Source organism: Oryx dammah, unplaced genomic scaffold (genome assembly GCF_014754425.2).
Source record: "Oryx dammah isolate SB20612 unplaced genomic scaffold, SCBI_Odam_1.1 HiC_scaffold_2, whole genome shotgun sequence".
In the NCBI taxonomy this organism is placed as follows: Eukaryota; Metazoa; Chordata; class Mammalia; order Artiodactyla; family Bovidae; genus Oryx; species Oryx dammah.
This window is the reverse complement of record NW_024070186.1, coordinates 805686-828365: the sequence shown is the minus strand read 5'-3', so window position 1 is coordinate 828365 and position 22680 is coordinate 805686. Positions and strand designations below refer to the sequence as shown.

Here is a 22680-nt window from a genome sequence, read left to right as displayed (position 1 = left end):
AGAGTACATACCACCTGATTCCTATTATACAGAGTTTCCAACTAATTAAGCAAAACTAATCTATGGTAACTGGGGCAATAGTGACTTTGGGTGGTTAATGACTGGATGGATCATGAACACCTCTGGGTTTCTGTCCTAGTTATATCTCTATCCACGATAATGACAAGGATGGTCAACTTTAGGGAAATTTATAAAGTCATTCATTTAAGACCAGTGTACTTTATGGTATATATGTAATACTCAAAATAAGACACTTTTAAAATATGTTGAACAATTTTACATATGGCAACCTAGTCAAAATGCTTTTTACATCTCTAAAACTTACCTAAATTTCAAAAATTAGTTTTTGAATATCACCAGAAGACTCCCCTCGCTAGGCTGGAAAGAGAGGAAGGATTCTCATAAAAGTGCTTTGAGGGTAGCACACAGATGGGCTCTAAGCATGAGTCCCAGTTCCATCACGTTCTGGCTGAGTAACCTTGGGCAAGTTAATTCCGAGTCTGTAACGTATCACTGGACTTCCCAGGTGGTGCTGGTGGTACAGAGCCCGCCTGCCAGTGCAGAAGACGGAAGGCGTGTGGGTCCATCCCTGGGTCAGGAAGACCCCCTGGAGAAGGGCATGGCAACCCACTCCAGTATTCTTGCCTGGAGAATCCCAGCCAGGAGACAGCGAAGGGCAGGGAAGCCTGGCGTGCTGCAGGTCACGGGGTCTGAGCCAGACACAACTTGACTGAACAACCACAGTGAACAACCCATCATCACACACAGAGTCCACTTCATAGTGACCGTCTGAAGATCAAAACAGCTAATGCGTGTCTAGTGCCTAAGCCTTATTACACAGCAAAAATTTAAGACACTACCTGTGACCTACTGTTAGTTTGCTATCATTTTATTGTCATTTTAATATCCTTGTATTATGTGTATCAGCTCTGTAAAGTAACAGTAAAAGTCACAGCATGAATATGCCAGGCAACCTCGGATAAGCCACTCATGGTCCTTGCCACCCAGTTTTGAAGCTTATGGAGGCAGTGTCATCACAGGCAGCAATAGCGGCAGACCCAACTCACACCTGCTCAGCCGTCTTCTCTTGGGGCCCTGATTCCAAATTCTTACTGTGAGCCACTCTTCTCTCCGTCTAGCCTTTCAGGAAGGTCTGTCAGGACAGGCCAGGGCTTGCTGTGATGACAGGCAATGTCCAACTCTCAGCAGGAATGTGGCACAAAGATGTGTGCGCCTGGCAGTCGCTCTGAATCCCAGGCTGATAGACGCTCCGTCTTATCACGTAACCATCAGGGCATGGAGAAGAAAATGGGAGGAATTGCCTACTGGCTCTCAAAACTTTGCCTGGAAGTGTTTCAGGATGTTCCTGCCCTCACGGTTTTAGCCGTAGTGCGTCATAGAGACATGCTTAATCCCTTCAGGTGGTGGGAACTGTAATCGTTCCAGGAGGTGGAGAGCCAGAAAGATCTGGTGAACAGCACTGAAGACTGTCATGAATGACGAAGGAAAAGGTATTCTTTTCCTCAAATACGAAAACGAACCTGAAAGTCCTAAGTAAAATGTAAAATGTTGCATGCCTGTGGAAACTCTTACTATTTAATCCAACATTTTTCTCTCTAATGAGGAGATACATGTTGGATTTCACACTGGGGCAAACATTAATTGTATTAACACATGTTTTGTTATCTATGTTAGTCTTCATTAACTCTAAGTTTTGTTACTTGGATAACCAATATTTACTTCTTATGAAATTGGTATATTTTAACTATTCTTTTAATTTAATGACTGGATATCATAGACATTATAGTCCTCACGTTTTCTATTAGAGTTAAATTTGGAAATTTTGCCAGTTGAAAGCTATTAACTATAAACAGGATAAATAGGCAAAAGACTTTCTATAATTAAGTAGTTTATATGTGAATCATGGTTTTTCAGCAGGTTCATGTTTAAATAATTAAGCTATTTTTACTAAAAATGATCCAGTCATTCTAAAGTTCAATATCTAATTTAGAGTTACATGGCATATGAAAAAGTAAATAACTTCCAGGGAGCCAAAATTGGTAGTTTTTACACATACTTAATGTGCATGCTATGTGAAAGTGTTTTGAGATAGTAACCTTATACAATAAAACGGAAGCAATGTACAAATTCAGTATACTAAAATAATCAGTTACAGGTAATAAGTGGCAGTTTTCACAGAGGTCTGCAGAGAACGTGTGCTGGGTCCTTTGACCTGCCAGCATACTCACAGATGGGGCTTCCTTGTTGATTGACATCACATAGTGACAACAGGAGTCCAAGGTGCTCATCGCAGGCAGGCCTCTTTGGGATGCCTTTTCTGCCTTCAAATGCCACAAACGCTGCATGGGGCAAAGAACACAAGTCTTCAGTCTCAGCATTTTCACAGTACTTACGGATGCCGCCAGACTGAACGGCATAGCTATGCTGCGGACCTTCGAACGAAGAATGTTGCTGTTGCTGTTGTTGTTTAGACTCTAAGTTATGTCCAGCTCTTCACGACCCCCTGGACTTTAGCCAGCCAGGACCCTCTGTCCATGGGCTTTCCCAAGCATGAATCCTGGAGTGGTTTGCCATTTCTTTCTCAAGGGGATCTTTCTGACTCAGGAATCAAACCTGCCTCTCTTGCATTGACAGGCAGATTCTTTACCACTGAGCCACTCCGGAAGCCCCCTAGTAAAGAAAAGAAACAGCCAATTGGGAGCAATCTGTTCAAAACCTCCAACGTTTGGGGTTTTAAGTGGGCAAAATGCCCCAGCCAATAGTAATGTAAGAGGTTTTTTGCTTTTTAAAGATTCCCCAACCTTTTACTAAGGCTGTATTACTAAAAGAAAAAATTCTAAATGCATTACCACCCAATAGACAAGATCTTTTAAATGTGAAGGCATGAAGTGTCGATGAGACTGTGAGGTAACGAGAACTCCGCCAACAGTGCCGTTGGGAGTGTCTGCTGCTGTCTTCCTTCGGGACAGGCTACATCTGGGGATTGGCTTCTGTCTTTCCGGGTTGGCAGGGAGCAGGAACGCCACTGAGAGAGTCTGTCTTACTTTTAAGCAAATAGGAGGAGGGTAGGGAGCTTTTTGGCTTCTGCTTCTTCTCAATTGCCTTCAGCTCAAAATAATTCTTATGCCAAAGCGGCATATTTGAGGATGGCATATTCTGCTGCACTTCCAAGACCTTACTTCAAAAATGACAGTAGTCAGCTTACATGAGTGTTTGGTTTTCTTTTCTTCATTGTGTTAAAGACTTTGAAATTTCTTTTTGAAATAAAAAACAATAGTGCAGCTCACTGTGTAAAATGAATAAAAATTCAATCTGGAAAGAGGAAAGAGAAAGAAGGGGAGGGAGGCAACAGCCCAAACTGGGTCTCCATGAGACCTGGCTGTGAAAACCAAAAACTAGAGAAAAATATAGGACTGGGAAGAGGAAACTGTATCAAGAAGAGACAGTTGACAAAGAAACCAAACCTGAAAAAGAGACGTGTATCCCAGCACTATTTACAGTAGCTAGAACATGGCAGCAACCTAGATGCCCATCGACAGGTGAATGGGGAATATTACTCGGCCATAGAAAGGAACGTGTTTGAGTCAGTCCTAATGAGGTGGATGAACCTAGAACCTATTTTACTGAGTGAAGTAAGTCAGAAAGAGAAACATAAATACTGTATTCTAACACATACAATATGGAATCTAGAAAAATGGTACTAAAGAGTTTATTTACAGGGCAGCAATTGAGAAACAGACATAGAGAAGACTTATGGACATGGGGAGAGAGGAGGAGAGGGTGAGATGTATGCAGAGAGCATCATGGAAACTTACATCACCACATGTAAAACAGATACCCAATAGGAATTTGCTGTAGGTCTCAGGAAACTCAAACAGGGGCTCTGTATCAACCTAGAGGGCTGGGGTGGGGCGGGAGATGGGAGGGAGGTTCAAAAGGGAGGGGATAGGTGTCTACCTGTGGCTGATTCATGTTGAGGTTTGACAGGAAACAACAAAATTCTATAAAGCAGTTATCCTTCAATTTAAAAAATTATAAATTAAATAAAAAGAGAGACAATTAAAAAAAAAAAAGGAGCTTCCTGGGCACAGAAAGAACTTGATGATGGATATTGAGTATTTGTAAGAAGGGCTTGGAGAGAACAGCATATCCTGTGCCTCGTGAAGGATGGATCAATCAAAGACAGCGCTCTCAAAAGGCAGAAGGCTAAACATTGCTGGAAGCGCAAGTGCCTGGTTGATTGCATCTTTATGAAGCATGTTGTGGATAGGGTTATTCCAGTCAAACAGAGATTAGGTTAGAAGGTCTTCCTTTCTGGGTGAGTCCATCTGATACGGATGTTGAGAGCCAAAAATGATGTAAGTGTCCACCACGGCTCTGGTACAAAACAGAAGCCAATGACAGCGTCAACCACTCCTGACCCACCTGGCTGCCTTCTTTCAGCCCTACCTTTTCTTCTGCAGGTAACTGTTCTTAAATGTTGCTTCTCACTGTGCCTGCTGCCCTTTCTTTCCCCAGCACTTCTCATTAAGATAAGCAAGAGGGACAAAGGCTAACAAGATAAGCAAGGATCGTCATATGAGAATCTCATCCACTAATTCTGGTGATCAGTTACAGCTGTTTCTAGAATTACCAGTCCCTACAGTTTTACCAGTAGTCATGTATGGATGTGAGAGTTGGACTGTGAAGAAGGCTGAGCGCCGAAGAATTAATGCGTTTGAACTGTGGTGTTGGAGAAGACTCTTGAGAGTCCCTTGGACTGCAAGGAGATCCAACCAGTCCATTCTGAAGGAGATCAACCTGGGATTTCTTTGGAAGGAATGATGCTAAAGCTGAAACTCCAGTAGTTTGACCACCTCATGCGAAGAGTTGACTCATTGGAAAAGACTCTGATGCTGGGAGGGATTGGGGGCAGGAGGAGAAGGGGATGACAGAGGATGAGATGGCTGGATGGCATCACTGACTCAATGGACATGAATCTGAGTGAACTCCGGGAGATGGTGATGGACAGGGAGGCCTGGCATTCTTCGATTCATGGAGTCGCAAAGAGTTGGACATGACTGAGTGACTGAACTGAACTGAACTGAACTGAACAAGCCTCGTCATTAATTGGTTTGCAGTTATTCATTTTTCCCACACCTTCTAGCCCAAATTTGCTGTGACACCCTACCATGTTCAAAGGAGTGTCTCACAAGCAATGAAAAAAAGACAGGGTATCTTTAGAATATTAGTCGGCAGCTGGTTTAGTTAAATCTCTCCCCACCCACGCTGTACTACATTGATTAACTTGTAAAGAAATGGCTAAATGAAGATATTAATTATTTGTATTTGGTACATATGCCCTCATGAACACCATTATATTTTAATTCACTTTTTAACGAGTAAGCCGATATTATTTTTTAATGATTTCACATCTGGCATGCATGCTAATAAAGAAATCTAATTTATGCCATATCAAATTTAACCTTTTTTGGGGTACTTTCTAATTACATAGTTCTGGAGGAAATCAAACTGGAAAAGCTAGGTTTAATCTTCTTGCCTTTTAGTTCTCATACACAACCATTAAGTGAGAGAGAGAAATGAAACACTCGTTTTTGGAGTGTTAACAATATGAGGACAGTTATCTCTCTATTATTTCTCTTTTATTTTCAATCAGGCTTATGTAAAACCTGAATACAGCAAGGTAAACTGGTTATCCTGCAAAATAATTCAGGGCCCTCCAAATCCTCAGAGAATTCAGTTATGTTCTGTCTCATTTTGATGGGGTGGATTATGATCCATTTTTTCTGAAATTCTGTGAATCACATGTCTGTATGGTAATTCCCTGTTTACTTATTTACTTTACATGACACAAGCAGGTGGGTCCCAGGAGATTATACATGTACACGTACATGAGGCATTAACACTTCTAGGTGCTAAATCTGTACAGGTCAATTTGTTTCAATTTGGGGAATAATTTTCTTGATTTAAATTGTGCATTTTATGTGTATCTATGCACCGTTGTGCATGTTGTTAATAAATGAAATTAGCAAGAAAAATTAAAAATTTGGATATTACAGAATTTTCACATATTTTTCAACATACAGTTGAAAGTTTTCAACAAAAATTATATTGCAATATAATGAAAAACCTTATACACAGGCTTTCTTAGATGTCTCAGAATGAAAACCTTACTGCCATTTAGGTAGGTTGTGGATTGTCTGGAGGAGACCACGTTCTTAGTGCTGCATCTGAATGAGTCGCTGATTTAATTCCCTGAAGATGTGAAATTTCTGGGAGGTGAGACACTTCAGGGGGAAGCACAGTTGGTCAGTCTCCACTTTGCACCCACAGTTCTTGGTCCTTGTACGAGGGACACCGGTTCTGGAAGGCTTTTCTCTCCCTCATCATTACTTAACCTCATTCTGTGTTTCCCTCTTCCATAACAGCCTGTACTCCCCATCTTGCTCTTCCATTTCAGGGAATATTTACATTGCCACCACATCCCAATCAGTGGGGAGAAGACAGAGTGTTTTCTCCACTCTCCCTGGACAAGTGCTCAATCCTTGTATTTCTAGAATCAAAGACGGTTCATTCCCCTGCATTCAATTCTGTGACCTGGTTTAATATCCTTTTACCTGGGTGCTTCCAATGCTGAATTGAATCTAAGGGCTACAATCGGAAACACATTTCCTTGCACTGAACTATTGTTATTGCCTCTAAAATTTATTTGAAAGAGGTGGTGTTGTTCAGTTGCTCAGATGTGTCTGACTCTTTGTGATCCCATGAACTGCAGCGTACCAGGCTTCTCTGTCCTTCACCTTCTTCTGGAGCTTGTTCACACTCATGTCCATTGAGTCAGTGATGCCATCCAACCATCTCATCCTCTGCTGGCCCCTTCTCCTCCTGCCTTCTGTCTTTCCCAGCATCAGGGTCTTTTCTGATGAGTCGGCTCTTTACATCAGGTGGCCAAGTATTGGAGCTTCAGCCTCAGCATTTGAAAGTGTAGTGAATCTTTAAGACGATGGAAAGAAAATGGAATTGCCTGTCAAATGATGTCCTGTTTCTCTCTTGCTTTCTATCCTCATGACTTTAAACAATTTTCTTAAGTTTTCCAAGTCATTGGTAAAATGTCAGTGATAGTACACCAGAGAGAGTTGGCATGGGAACCACACAGACTAATATACATGAAAATATGTCTTGCAAATCACAGTACAACAGAACTATGTCTGTTCTTACGTGTATGATAAAAGTAGGTTTAAAAAATAATCAGCTACCTAGAAATAATTCTGTAATAGCCTAAATGGGAAAATAATTTAAAAAGAATAGATATGTGTATATGCATAATTGACCCACTTTTCTATATACCTGAAACTAACACAACATTGTAAATCAACTATACTCCAATATAAAATAAATTTTTTAAAAATAAAAATATTATGTTGTGAACTGAACTGAACTGAATATGTTGTGAACCAACTATACTTCAATAAAAATTTTTTAAAAGAGTTTAAAAATAAAGAATAAATAAAAATAATACTCATCACTCACTCAAGAAACCTGCAATCTTTGTATAATACCATTGTCCTAGAAAGAATGTAATATATATCTAGGTTTTTCCCTGAAAATAAACCTAGTAGTATTCAAGTACTTCAAATATATATTTGCATCCTTTTTCTACTAATGCTCTTTGTGTATAAAAGTCTTATCATGATTTCTTTTTAAGTTTAAAATAATAGTATCTTCTTTTCATCCAATTAAATTGAACTGAGTAGCAGATTATTTTTTTAAGATTTCTAAATGGATATTCTATAACGACTCATCCAAGAAAACACGTTTTCTATTCAGAAGTCTGCACTTCTATTTTATTCTTTAGTCAACCACATAATTAACCATACAGCTTTAAAAATATTTGCTGTATCAGTCAACCAAAGGGATCAGTCATTTCTTCATTCCTCCATTTAGGGGAGTGCCCCACGTATGTGGATGGTGACAGTGGGCTTTCTATAAAATTTGTGATAGAACCCAGTGTTCGCTTAGTAAATACACATGACGTTTTTTCCTTCAGTTTGATAATGAACTTATTGACTCAGCTTAGCCTGTGTTTTGGAAACCGAAGCTCACTGAAGGGCTTGGTAAACAACTCTTTGGGTTTCTCCCTCATAAGACGGCAATCTAAATGCCTAGCCTGAGCTTTCTTATAAAAACCATGAAGCTGAAATCTCTGTTTTATTTCAACAGCTGGTGGTCTAAGCTGTTAAATTGTTCTGCTAACACACAAATCCGGGAGTTTAGAAAGTTAGAAAGGAAGAATGAAACGTTCACCTGTGGCTCGGACAGCTCGCAGCACAGCCCTGAACTCCCAGCCCATCCTGGTGGCCATGTCTCGGGGCGTGTTGGTGCTTCGTGTGAAGACATTTTCACTCTGGTGAAAGCCACCTTGGGACTGTGCTCAACCTTCGTGAGAGGCTCAGCAACTAGCTTCAGCCGTTCATTCTCTAACGTAATTCTCACTGTTAACAGGGGGAGTATTTTTAATAGTTTTATTCCTTGACAAAAGTATAACTTCTTCATAAGTTAGATCATTCGCAATAGTCTAGAACATTAATGCTTTCTTTTTGAGTCACCTAGAACCTCCTTCCAGAGCTGAGATACGACTGGTCTCTGTTAAGACATCAAAACCCCAAGCACACAATTAGAACTCAAGAGACTTGAACTGGGACTTGCTCTTTCCCTAACTAGCTGTGCGCCTTAATTTGTGCTTTAGTTTCCTTGTCTGTGTGATCCTGCAGAGATCACTTGACTTCTTTTCTGCCTCAGTTTTCTCATCTGTGAAAGGGGTTAACAGAAGTGCTTACCTGTTAGCATTGTTACAAGAAGTCAATGATGCGATGGTTCTGAAGGGCCTCATATTAAGAACTTGTGTGTTATCTTGTAATAATGTAATACTGACCTGCTTTGTCATAATTCCTATATTATCTCATTTCACAGGCTACGATGAAAACCAGATGACTCAGTGAATTCTGTACTAGTTTGTATTGCTACGTAGTCAATTACCACAAACATATCATCTGAAAACGATGCCCATTCTTTGTCTCATGGCTCCGATAGGTCAGAGGTCCAGCTCCAGCTTAGCTGAAGCCTCTGCCCAGGGCCTCACAAGGTTGAAATCGAGGTGTCATCTTTTGCTCTTTCCTGGATCTCAGGATTCCTGTGGCTGTTGAACACATGTCATTTCTTTATGGTTGTGGAACAATACCTACTGTTCCTTGGTAGATATCTAGGAGGGGTCTCTCCCAGCCATTAGACGCTGCCTGCCATTCCCAGCCATGTAGTCCATCCCAGAATGTGACAGTTGCTTTCTTCCAGGCCAGGAAGAGTGTGCCTCCCTGCTTTCCAATTCCTTAACACCAGAGGAAGAAAACTCTGCTTTAAAGGGCTCACCTCATTAGTGTAGGCCACACAGATCACCTCCCTTTAGCCCTGCAATGTGATGTGATCATGCCTTGACATCTCATCATGCTCACAGGATACACCCTGACTCACGGGAGAGATGGGAGGTGGTGGTAGCTGAGGGGAGAGGAGACAGGGGAGGGAGACAGATTTCTGCCTTCAAATGTGACAAGAAGTGAAAAGTAAAAGTGATCACAAATATGACGTGCACGTTATTGTAATTTCATTATTGTTATCATTTCGATCATGATAGCAACAAGTTTTTAACCTCATACAACACTATTCCACTTATTTTCCATGGCTTAAATTAGCTATAAAGAGCACTCTGATTCATTTTGAAACTATGTAGTTCCTAGCTCCCTAAATTCCTCTTCCTTTTGGGGTGTTTGCGTCCCACACTCTGCCCTTTGAGCTCTGTCCCTAAATCACGATGCTGCCCGTGAAGCCACTGCTCAGAGAAATGCCCTCTGTTGGAGCCACCAGTTCATAAAGAGCTCAGCCCTCCTCGCGTCTACAGGGACACACCAATCCTGAAAGTCCCCATAGGTTAGTTGTACCTAACTGGGAACCTAAATGTCCATCGACAGATGAACGGGCAAAGAAGATGTGCCCCATAGGTGCAGTGGGATCCTACCCAGTCATAAAGAGGAACGGAATAATGCCCTGTGCAGCAAAAGGACGGACCGAGAGAGTGTCACACTGAGCGAACCAAGTCAGACAGAGAACAGAAATCCTATGTTATCACTTAAATGTGAATCTAAAATCTGATACAAGTGAACTTACTTACAAAACACTCAGGCTCACAGACTTGAAAAAACAAGCGTATGGTTACCAGAGGGGAAAGTGGTGGGAGATGAAGCGGGAGCTGGGGACTGAACATACACACTACTATATATAAGACGGGCTTCTTAGGTGGCGCTGGCGGTAGATAGCCCACCTGCCAGGCAGGAGACATAAGAGACGCGGGTTCGATCCCTGGGTCGGGAAGATCCCCTGGAGGAGGGCATGGCAACCCACTCCAGTACTCTTGCCTGGAGAATCCCATGGACAGAGGAGCCTGATGGGCTACTGTCCATAGGGTCACAGGGAGCTGGACGCGACTGGAGCAGCCTAGCATGCGTGACATATATAAAGCAGATGGCCAGTGAGCCTATCCTCTATGTCCCCGTCTCCACTGCTGCTCTGCAGACAGGCTCATCAGCACCGTCCTTCCAGATTCCATACATGCATTAACATACAGTGTTTGTTTTTCTCTGACTTACTTCACTCGTATAATACACTCTGGGTTCATCCACCTTCTTAAAACTGACGTACTTGTGGACGCATTGCAGGAAGGGAGGAAAGGATGAACTGAAAGCGGAACATGGGGACACGTACATCACCGTATGTAAATGGATAGCCAGTGGAAGTTTGCCGTACGACACAGGGAGCTCAGCCCAGTGCTCTGTGACAGCCAGAATGGGTGGGAGGAGTGAGAATGGGTGGGAACGGGGTTCAGAAGGGAGGGGACACACCCATGCCTGTGGCTGATTCATGCTGAGGCATGCATGGCAGAAACTAACACACGATTGTAAAGCAATCATCTTCCATTTAAAAATAAGTAAATTTAAATTTTTAAAAAATAGATAATTAACAAGGACTTACTGGATAGCACAGGAAACTACTCATTTTTCGTAATAACCTGTATGGGAAAATAATCTGAAAAAGAATGCATATGTATATATGTATAACTGATTCAGTGTGCTGTACACCTGAAATTAACACATTTTAAATTAACTATACTCCAATGCAAAGTAAAACTTAAATTGAGAAATAAAGACAATTAAAGAAAAAATGAACTTTTCCAGTGCTTTAGTGATATTTAATCCAGGAACTATGTGACAGACTCAGAAGTTTATTCACGGGCAGCCTGATTGAGTCCTAGACAATGCATATGGCTGCGGGCTTGTCCTTTGACCAACACTCACAAGGATATCATATATTATAAAGAGTTTGATAAGTAGTAGAATACAAGTGTAAAATAAATACAGATGTAAATAAACATAAAAATTCAACATATTAAAAGGGTGATATAAAGAAAGACTGACAAATGATTGCATATTCCCTTTAAATGAAAGAGTGAATTTAAACTGGAAATCCAAACAAGAAATTTCTGATATTTTGTGAATACAAACACCTTCAGGGAAGGGATGAATTTCATATCCATACAGAGACTGCTAAAGCTTTTGTATGCACAATAGTGTACTATTGGAAAAGAATTAAAAAGAATACAGACTACAGAGTATACCTGTGTCCAACCTTGCCTCTGCCGCTGTTGCCAAGATGATCACGAATGAGTTACTTTTCCCACTGAGACGTGGTCTCTGCCTCTTTAATACCGTCGACTATGAGCTGTCTACTGTGATAATACTGCCTACTGGGAGGTGTTCTAGGGAGGAAGGGAAAGAACCTATACCAAGGTCTTAGGACAATGTCAATACGCCGGGAGATTCATTTAGCATGTGTTGCCTATTGTTCTTCTTATTATTTATTTATTTTGAATTTGAACATGTGGCCCAAAGTCTAGAATGCATGAAGTGCTCAAAAAATACTTTCTTCACCCTTCTCCAATACTTGTTTTTTGAGTTGAACTGGATCTGTCAAAAACAGTGTTTCGGATGTTGTCAATCGGAAATAAGCTAAGAGGTGGCTGTTCGTCTAATCTAACACAATTGCCTTCCTCCCCTTCTCCTTCCCGCCCACCTGGCTGTCTTCCTCCCGTCTTTTCTTTCCTGCCTTTCCTCCTCCTCCCTCTCTTTCTCCTGACTTCTCTTTCTCTCCTCTTTTGTTCTCACTCAGATATTATTTTGAATTTTCGAACGACCTACGTCAGCAAGTCTGGCCAAGTCATCTTTGAAGCAAGATCAATCTGCATTCACTACGTCACCACGTGGTTCATCATCGATTTAATCGCTGCCCTGCCCTTTGACCTCCTGTATGCCTTCAACGTCACAGTGGTGAGTCCTTGTTAAAATGCTGGATTGAGCAACGCTCTAAATAATAAAACGACCAGCAGAAATCAAGCATCCTCTTGAATTTTTATTGATATCTGTTAACTTCTCTTTATTCATCTAAAGCATTTATTTTTATGATTTCTTACAGGAAGGAAAGGACACCCACTTGTAATCATAGCTATTTTTACTATTTAATAATTGACACTCTTAAAAGCATTAAGTGCTCCCTTCTAAATAGACTTTCAAGAAGGTATAATAGCATTTTTGGGCCAGTCATGCAATTAGCTGCTAGAATAACCAATTTTAGCAGGCAAAAATTTACCAAGCATTTGTTCAAATTAAACATTGACAAGCCTTCCCAAAAGAAATTATATTCTCTATCAAGAATTAAAAACATAGTTTTCAATATTAAACAAAGTGATCAATATTTCAAGTACAGTCATTACTTGCTTCATAATGAAGACTGAACTGTACTCCGGACTATTTAGTACAAATCTGTGCACTTGTTAACTGCCTGCCTAATAGTATTTTTCTTTTCTTTTTCTTTCCATATATATATATATTTTTTAAGTTGGGAACTTGAGAGTGTCAACATCGCTAAAAGGTTTATAACTCAACTGAAAAGAAAGCTCTGGGGGAAGTCTAGTATATAATATCAATCAGCGTTAAACTGAGTTGCTATCTGAACTTTTTAAAGTGCTTTTCAAGACTGAATTTGACTAGATAAGTATACTGTAATGAAAGTATAATGACTTAAAACAAGGCTTCTGCAAGACTGCCAAAAAATATCCCAAAGAAATATATAATGCATAAAATAATAAGAAAAATTTTCCAAATTATCCTGGAGAATTGTTAAATAAGTGGTGTCTCATGGACTTTGCTGTAAATCAACTTGCTACTCTGCTTCTACTAATAATAATTTTTATATTCCATTTTTCTTTGGGCACTGAACAAATAGCATAAACTTAAAAATATATATTATATAATATAAAGTATTGAATATATATAGTATAAAATACATAAGATGCTTAGATATGATTAGAAGTTTCATTGCCTAAAATTAACATGGGTAAAGAATTTTTTGAGACATCTAATTTTCATAATTTGGTGGATTTTAAATGCTTGTACATTTTTGCTGTGCTTTTGCTATCTTTTTTCATTTTCACTTGTGAAATAGAGAGCATGAATTCTTTATAAAGGTGAAGTTATAGATCAAATCTATGTCAGAAAGTAAGAAAAAGAAGGAAGGAAGGAATCTCTCTTATCAGTGATATTTTTTCTGCTTTTCATAGGGGTGAGCATGTAATCACTTAACAAATTGGCTTGTAAGTTTCTTATTCCTCCCAATAAATTAGTCAATATCAAATATTCTATTTGAGTAGCAAAGCTTGTTTAAAATGTCATACTTATTTCCCAGGAGAGCATCAGTTGTGAGGAGAGGTCTATAAGGTAGACTTTGGTTACTACACAGACTTAACAAAAAGCAAAGCAGGAACAAACCAATAAAGAAACAAAGTGCCGATTTTCCAGACCCGAAATGGAGCCAGTCGGTGCGTCTCCATAGACGACATCAAAAATGTAGGACAGATTTTAGTGTGGGCTGTGTCCACAACTGCTGATGAAAAGTGTTTGATGCACAGCTTACATAATATTTATTTATTAAAACTCACTATGTATAAGTCACTCTGAGAGGCATGGCAGATAAAATCATGGATGAGTCATAGAAAGTATGATAAAGTGAAGAAGGCAAATGTATGAATTCCAGTTTTGTCGCTTACCATCTAAGTGACTTCCTGGGGGAGTTAATGTCAAAATAGGCCCCAAACCCTAAAAATCCCTGCAGGGTTTCTGAGCAGCCTAAAAAAGGGCCATCTTTCTGTAAAATACCTTGCCAAGTGTCTCATACCTAGAAAGACCTCAGCACATTTTAACTGGCTTTTTGCTTTCTTTTTTTTTATTCCCTAGTTGATAGCCAGGCGATGGCTATGGCCACTTGGTAATGGGAAACTGCTAATTCATAGGAGTTTCTAATGAAGGCATTCCCTCATCGTCTTGTAGCTATCCACGAGGTGCTTGTAATTCTCATCAGTGACAAATTTACAGCAGTGTCCCAAGAATGAGAAGAATCCTTTCTCTTTTTTAGATTATATATTTCCATCTAAATCAAATATGCCTCTTTCTTGCACCATTCATCAAGAGCCCAAACTCATGTTTTACAGCAGGAAGTTGTTGACTCCAATAGGAATACATATAACTTTCTTAAACTGCCAGCAAAATCCCTGAGGCTGCCTCTTCCTGGACTCCCAGGCTCATATCTCTTTTCATGCAATTTTGCAAATGGCTGTTGTTCTTGTGGAAGGGCAGCTCCACATTTGTCCCTCAAACATCCCTTTTCAAAGAAAACAGGGAGCTTGCCTGCATCCATACTCTTATGTTCAAGATGGTGTGTTTGTCTGCTCAGGCAGCTGTAGCAAAATACCACAAACTGCCCGGCTTCAACAACAGGAATTTATTTCTTGCAGCCCTGGGAGCTGGGAGGTCTCAGATCAAGGCGTTCGCCAGTCTGGTTCTTGGTGCGAGCTCCTTCAGGCTTGTAGATGGCTGCCTCCTTTCTGTGTCCTCACGTGGCCCCCAGACAGGAAGCGGAGGGAAAGAGACTGGAGGGGCTGGTCCCCTTCTACAGAGACGTTAATCCCATCTTGAGGACCCCACCTTCATGACCTTGTGTAAGCCTAACGAACCTCATGTAAACCTCCCAAAGACCCCATCTCTAAATAATGTCACACTGAGGGTTAGAGTTTCCAGATATGACATTTTCAGGGACACAATTCAGTCCACAGTAGAGGGTTATCCCCCATCTGAGACTTCTGCTCCAGGTTTACTTTACGTACAAAATTGTCATCTATCTATCAGATTCACCTACCTATAAAATAACTTCATGCCTAGTAATTCCTGTAAGCCGCAAAGCAGAGACTGCATCTGGCTTATAATCGGCTGGAGAAGAGATAGACGAGAACTTGGTGGAACAAGAAGAAAGTAAACTCAACCTAGAAACTGACAAAATGGAATAAAAGACCACAGCTACCTGGCAAGTTCCTCAATTACATGACCTTAGGATTTTTTGTTTGTTTGTTTTAAACCGTACCTCATTGCTTGTGGGATCTTAAATTCCCTGCCCAGTGATAGAACCCGGGCCCCCTACAGTGGAAGAGTGGAATCTTAAACCCCTGGATCTCCGGGGAATTCCCATCCTTCCAATGTTTTATATTTCAATATAGACTAATTCACAAGATTACAACTGAAAGCACTTTTGTTGATTACCTATTGTTACAGTAAGCCTGGGGTGTTTTGTATCTTCACATAACCATTTACCCATTCACTCATTTAACAGAAATGTGTCAGGCACCTTTCTAAGTACAGCTTTTCTTGGAGATAAGGGGAGATGGCTGGAAGAGGGAGAAACTGGAAGTCAGTCAACTCCAAATAATCACAAAGGCAAACTCTCCAAAGATGCTGGCCTTGTTTATGATTCTGCCTATAAAGGAAAATTATTCTCAGGTATAATCATACAAACCACCTGCTTGCCCTTTATTTATGGTTCGCCCCTCAAATTAGAATAGATCGAGGAATTCGTCTAACTCTGTTTGCATATGAGTTAATATATTAGCTGCCTTCTCTTTTCTCTCAGAAGGTGTGAGAAGTGTGTAGGTTAGTAACAGCACTGCGTCAATAGACATTGGCCTTTCTGGTGGACTCCATAGTGGGTATTTCTCAGTTGAGCCCTAAAGTCAGGAAAGTAACCCCTTAACTATAAGTCTAATTTTTTTTTTTTTTAATTTTAGATCATACAAAGGCAGAATCTAGGAGACTGTTCCAAAATGTTGTTCCAATTGCTTTTGGTTCCCTAAGCGTGTTAGTTTAGCAGAGAGCTCAGAATGTCTGTGCTTCGGGCAAGAGTTTTCTCCGTCTGTTAGCAATGTTATAAGGAAGAGAGCAAACACGTGAGTCAGGCGGTGCTGCTGCGATTTGTGAGAGGGTCTCCGTCAGGTCTCTAGGTCTCGTTTTTCAAATCGAGAGACCCAGGCGATCGCGTTCCCGCTCCGGTGATTGCCTTCAGCCTGCAGCCTCCTGGTGGAGCGGCTCCCTTCCGTGGAGGGGGGGCAGTGGGAGGAGAGGGCCTGAGAGAGGCGGCCAGGTCTCCCTTCGGAGCCAGGCCCATCCGGTGCTTCCGCTCGGCATCAGAGTCCTAGAAAGTCATGGCCAGTCCCATAAGTAGGGGAAAAGGTGAGCCTTAAGGAAGATAAGCACTCGCTCAGAGAAACCAGACGGCCCTCCCAGTCTTTATGGTACCAGCTTCCGGTAACACGTCCAGAAGACGTAGAAACGGCCCCAGGGTGCGCCGAGCGCGGGCCTGCCGGCTGCACCCGCGCTGGTCCCGGGCGCCCCCCGGCGGCTGCGGCGGCCGCGGGCCCGGCTGAGCGCTGTCGCCCCCGCAGGTCTCCCTGGTGCACCTCCTGAAGACCGTGCGGCTGCTGCGCCTGCTGCGCCTTCTGCAGAAGCTGGACCGCTACTCCCAGCACAGCACGATCGTCCTGACTCTGCTCATGTCCATGTTTGCCCTGCTGGCCCACTGGATGGCCTGCATCTGGTACGTCATTGGAAAGATGGAGAGGGAAGACAACAGCCTTCTGAAGTGGGAAGTTGGTAAGGGCCTGCTTTTGTCCCATTTTCCATTTTTAAGTGAAAAGGAAGCCTGTCTAGAATTTGGAGAAGGTGAAAGTTAAGCCTGTAAAAATTGATACCTGTATTCTGACTGTCAATTAGTCTCATTTTGGGGAGATGTGTGCAGAGGGACCATGATACAAGTGATGGCTTTTGAGTGAGTTTTCTGAACAACCTTGCATTTTTTTTCAAAGAACAATGGGTTAAGGTCTCAATGGTGAACTTTTAAATATGACCAGCATGTGCATAGAAATGCTTAGATCTAAAGTCATGTGTGATATTATCTTGAAAAATCTGATGGAGGGTTAGTAACAGTGAACTTGGCCAGTCACTACAATATTTTTAAATCATAAGAAAATGATCACTTGTATCTGAGATGGCAAGTTAATAATAGAAAAAATTTACTATTTTCTCCTTTTTTTAAAAAAGAGGAAGAACACTATTATACTATCTTTCCATATTTAGTATACTTTGAGAACTTGCAATGATAAAGAAGATGGGATATTTACAAATATAATTTATAAAATTTTATGTCCCCATAATCCATGGGCATTTAAGGGAGTTGTTCCAAGTGTTACATAATTCTGCATAAATGAATCTGAAATGTTCTGCACATGTGTGTATTTTTAAACTTATATCAACCACAAGGACTTTATAGAAAATGAAAATTCTGAAGGCTATAACCCTCTATTTTAAAATATCTGTGTCCTTCTCACAGTCCTTTCTTTTTAGAGAATTGTCACAGTACCTTATGTAGGGTATTTTTTCTTCCTAATCTGACATTTAATCAGAGAATCTGTTCCTTGGCTAGCTAGAAAATCCTTCATTTATCTTCTCCAAAAATCAATCTTGAACTTTTGAAAGAAGCTCAGATCTTTGCACAGAGATAAAGCTGCAAGAGATTCCCAAGAAGAAAAAAAAAATGCTCTAAGTTCTTGTATGAGCACTTAGCGGCAGAGAGTGTTTAGAACATCCCTGAGTGGGCTCTTACAAGTGCCAGTCTTCACCATAGGCCATATGCAAAGACTTCAAAGGGCATCTTTGGAGAATGAGCTGGAGAACTTAAGAAAGCACGTTCAAGGGAGTGAATCTCCTGTCTGCTGCTGCTGCTGCTAAGTCGCTTCAGTCGTGTCCAACTCTGTGCGACCCCAAAGACAGCAGCCCATCAGGCTCTGACCATGGGATTCTCTAGGCAAGGACACTGGAGTGGGTTGCCGTTTCCTTCTCCACTGAAGCTCTTGTCTAGGTTCTCAAAACTGACATCTCAGTTTTGTCCTGGAGCTACACAAAGAAACTGATGCAGCTGATCGTTTTCATCTCAGAATCATTTTCTTATGTTCTCGTCACAACATTTTTCTGTACTTTGCTGTAGACATCCATTCTCAGAAATGGAGTAGTAAAAAAGAGCAATAAAGTCATACAATGGAAGCAAAAAATCCTACATAAAGAGAATATGAGCTGGAAGAGAGAGGGGGAGAAAAAAAGAGGGACGGAGAGATGGGGAAAGAAGATTTGACTAAAAGGAGAATCAAAGTCTGGATTGTACTTGGATTAAAACATTTTCTGTCCTTCAGTACTGTTTCCTTCTTCATAAGTTTGTCCAGAACGCTTCTGCATCACAGTCTCTAGCATGCTCCTAATGTTGTCCAGTGAATTACAGCACTAACTCTCTGCCTTTGTTGTGAATCCATATTAATTCTGATTTGTGATCAGTTACCTGATTGCCTTTTGGACCTGACCTAATTTCCCTCACCTATACACTCATATTAATTCGTAAGGTTAGTCTAGTCTGAGAGTCTCCAGACAAGGAAATTCAGCTTATGCACACTCTCAAATTCAGCTGTAGGAGGAAAACTTTGTTTTTCATTTCCAACATTCCAGTCCTGCTGCAGACTGACTAATCAGCTTAATGTTTTTCTTCCAACAAATATGCAGAAATATTTATTTTCCAAGAAAAAAGGAGCCACCCCCTTGAACTGCTTCTCCCATGCCCCTTACCACATCTACTCTTTGTCTGGGTATTACGGCTCAGTGTCACGAATGGGGCCTTATAAGCTGGAAGTCAGTTCATAAGGAGAGTGTTGGCAAAACGCAGCGATGGGAAAACCCTGGGCTGAGGGCAATGGGTCTGTCCTTTCATCACGACTCCAACATCCATCAACCGTGAGCTTTCTCGTGATTTTGTTCACCTGCCTGGGCCTGTTTCCTCATCTATAACATGAGAAAACACGCTAATAACTTGAAAGGCTATTTCAGCTTCCACGATTTATGACTTTAATGGAAGAACAAATTCAGTTTTGTGTACTTAATATATCTATTTCCTATTATAGTTCAGTGCCCATATTAACCAGCAGAAGCAACCATCCAATGTCAACAACTTTGAGGGATGTGTCAGGAAGGGCATCTTACGATGACAGCATGTCAAGAAAATGATCTGTTTCACTAAGTTACGATTTAGAAAAATAACAGAGAATTTATCTTTAGAGAATTAGATTTCCTGTCCAAACACCTCTTGAGATATGGTCAGGAAGGTAGTATGTTAATTATGTCTGTCAATATTGGGTTTTATAATCTTGGCTGCAAGGACTTTCCCTTCTCCTAAAATTACTTGGGTCGTTTGTTCCTTTGGAACATTTTCCAGCTGAGATTTGGACACAAATTAAATAATTATGACCTCTCCCACCTAATTTTATAATGAAGCAGCCGAGAGTCTAGGCTAATTTAGTTTTTACTCTGTAATTTGTCCACTAATAATAAGCTTTACCTTTTCTGGTCCAATTACCATGAATCAGAAAATTCAACACACACATAAAACCTGATTAGAGAACACATTGTTCTTTATGTTTTGACCAATATCAGATGTACAGAACAGATTCATCTTCCCAAGGAATAAAATGGAACTTCCTTTCTCATCACTGTTAATTTCCTTGAAATAATTTTTTCCCTTTTGTCCTTGACAGGCATGCTTCCTGAAAGAGTTCCAATATTTTGCATCAGACCAAACTGAAGCAAACCTTTAAAAAACATTTTATAATGTCCCTTCTTTATAGTATGACCTCCCTGGTGGCTCAGCCGGTAACGTGTCTGTCTACAATGCGGGAGACCCGGGTTCGATCCCTGGGTCAGAAAGAATCCCCTGGAGAAGGAAATGGCAATCCACTCCAGTACTATTGCCTGGAAGATCCCATGGACAGAGGAGCCTGGTAGGCTACAGTCATGGGGTTGCAAAGAGTCGGACATGACTGAGTGACTTCACTTTTCTTTATAGTATATCTATTTTTGTAAGGAAGAATTAATACTCCTAAGGTCGACTCTATCAGAGGTGAGTTCTAAGCTGACTTTCCTCGTGTTCTGTTTTACTTCATGTTTTTATGTGTTCCTATACCATATTTTAAGGAATGTGAGATTTGGCTTTTTGTTTAGTGAAATTTTAGGCTGGGAAGGACCTTAGTCCAGCTCTTCGACTTTATGGTGAGAAATCCAGCCCCAGGTTCACAAACTCTTTCGTGGAAGGGGCTCTTGTCAACTGTGTCCACCCCTGCTTCCTTACTGTGGTGTACGATTCCTGGTGTATGGACATGTGGAAAAAGAGGTTTTGAACAAATCAATATTCAAGGTCATTTCATTACTAAGTGACAGTCAAGAGACAAGAGCCTGGACCCTCACTCCTTGTGCTGCTGTTGGTCACCAGGTCTTGTCTGACTCTTCGCGACCCTAGGGACTGTAGCCAGCCAGGCTCCCCTGTCCTTGGGATTCTGGAATACTGAATATTCCATGAATACTGGAGTGTGTGGCCATGCCCTCTCTAGGGTGTCTGCCTGACCCAGGGATGGAACCCATGTCTCTCACGTCTCCTGCATTGACAGGCGGGTTCTATACCACGCGTGCCACCTGGGAGCCCATATACCTGATTCACTTAGGAACTAATACAACATTAGAAATCAACAATACTCCAGTGAAACATTGATTTTGAAAACTGAATCCAGTGAAGAGGTGACATTTCTGTATCAGTGATGATTCTTGATTGCAAGCAGAGATAGGAAAGGAATTCGTTAGTGAGACATGCAGACTCAGAAATAGAGAGATGCGAAATAAGACTTGGGAGAAGAACAGGAGCCGAGGCAGCCCCGGATGCCCCAGCGCGGGAGGCGCAGTTGCTGGCCTTTTGCAACGATGACCTGGATGTGTGTCTGCCTTTGTAGATGCCACGAGCAAGAGTCTTGACCCTCTCTTCATCTGGGAGTCACTGGGAGTCACAGTCCCTGAAAGGAGAATCTGATTGGCCGAGCTTCTATCAGATGCTCAGACACGCACTACCAGGCAGGCGGTGTGGGAACCCCACAAGCGACCTTACACTTTCATGGTTAGAAGTGGGGCCCTCTGTCTCTCTATTACTATACACAATGGAGAGGACTGCCCTCTCATAGGATTTTAGACAGCCCCCACTCAAAAAAAAAATGTCTTATACAATAACATCTTTCAGTTCAGTTCAGTTCAGTCGCTCAGTCGTGTCCAACTCTTTGCAACCCCATGAACCGCAGCACGCCAGGCCTCCCTGTCCATCACCATCTCCCGGACTTCACTCAGACTCACATCCATCAAGTCCCTGATGTCATCCAGCCATCTCATCCTGGGTCGTCCCCTTCTCCTCCTGCCCCCAATCCCCCCCCAGCATTAGAGTCTTTTCCAAGGAGTCAACTCTTCGCATCAGGTGGCCAAAGTACTGGAGCTTCAGCTTTAGCATCATTCCTTCCAAAGAAATCCAAGGTTGATCTCCTTCAGAATGGACTGGTTGGATCTCCTTGCAGTCCAAGGGACCCTCAAGAGTCTTCTCCAACACCACAGTTCAAAAGCATCAATTCTTCGGTGCTCAGCCTTCTTCACAGTCCAACTCTCACATCCATACATGACCACAGGAAAAACCACAGCCTTGACTAAATGGACCTTTATTGGCAAAGTAATGCCTCTGCTTTTGAATATGCTGTCTAGGTTGGTCATAACTTTTCTTCCAAGGAGTAAGCATCTTTTAATTTCGTGGCTGCAGTCACCATCTGCAGTGATTTTGGAGCCCAAAAAATAAAGTCTGACACTGTTTCCCCTGTTGCCCCATCTATTTCCCATGAAGTGATGGAACCATATGCCATGATCTTTGTTTTCTGAATGTTGAGCTTTAAGCCAATTTTTTCACTCTCCACTTTCACTTTCATCAAGAGGCTTTTTAGTTCCTCTTCACTTTCTGCCATAAGGGTGGTGTCATCTGCATATCTGAGGTTACTGACATTTCTCCCAGAAATCTTGATTCCAGCTTGTGCTTCTTCCAGCCCAGCATTTCTCAGGATGTACTCTGCATAGAAGTTAAATAAGCGGGGTGACAATATACAGCCTTGACGTACTCCTTTTCCTGTTTGGAACCAGTCTGTTGTTCCATGTCCAGTTCTAACTGTTGCTTCCTGAACTGAATACAGGTTTCTCAAGAGGCAAGTCAGGTGGTCTGGTATTCCCATCTCTTTCA

The 22680-nt window shown here is 41.5% G+C and overlaps 1 protein-coding gene across 1 annotated transcript in view; it reads left to right on the top strand.

The window, feature by feature from the left end:
* Positions 1-22680, top strand: part of KCNH8 (potassium voltage-gated channel subfamily H member 8) — a 476728-nt gene that overhangs the window by 289335 nt on the left and 164713 nt on the right. Inside the window, exons 6-7 of the mRNA XM_040263440.1 lie at positions 12292-12449; positions 16943-17150. Of these exons, the coding sequence (XP_040119374.1) occupies positions 12292-12449; positions 16943-17150 (366 nt within the window). The remainder of the gene's footprint in view (positions 1-12291; positions 12450-16942; positions 17151-22680) is intronic.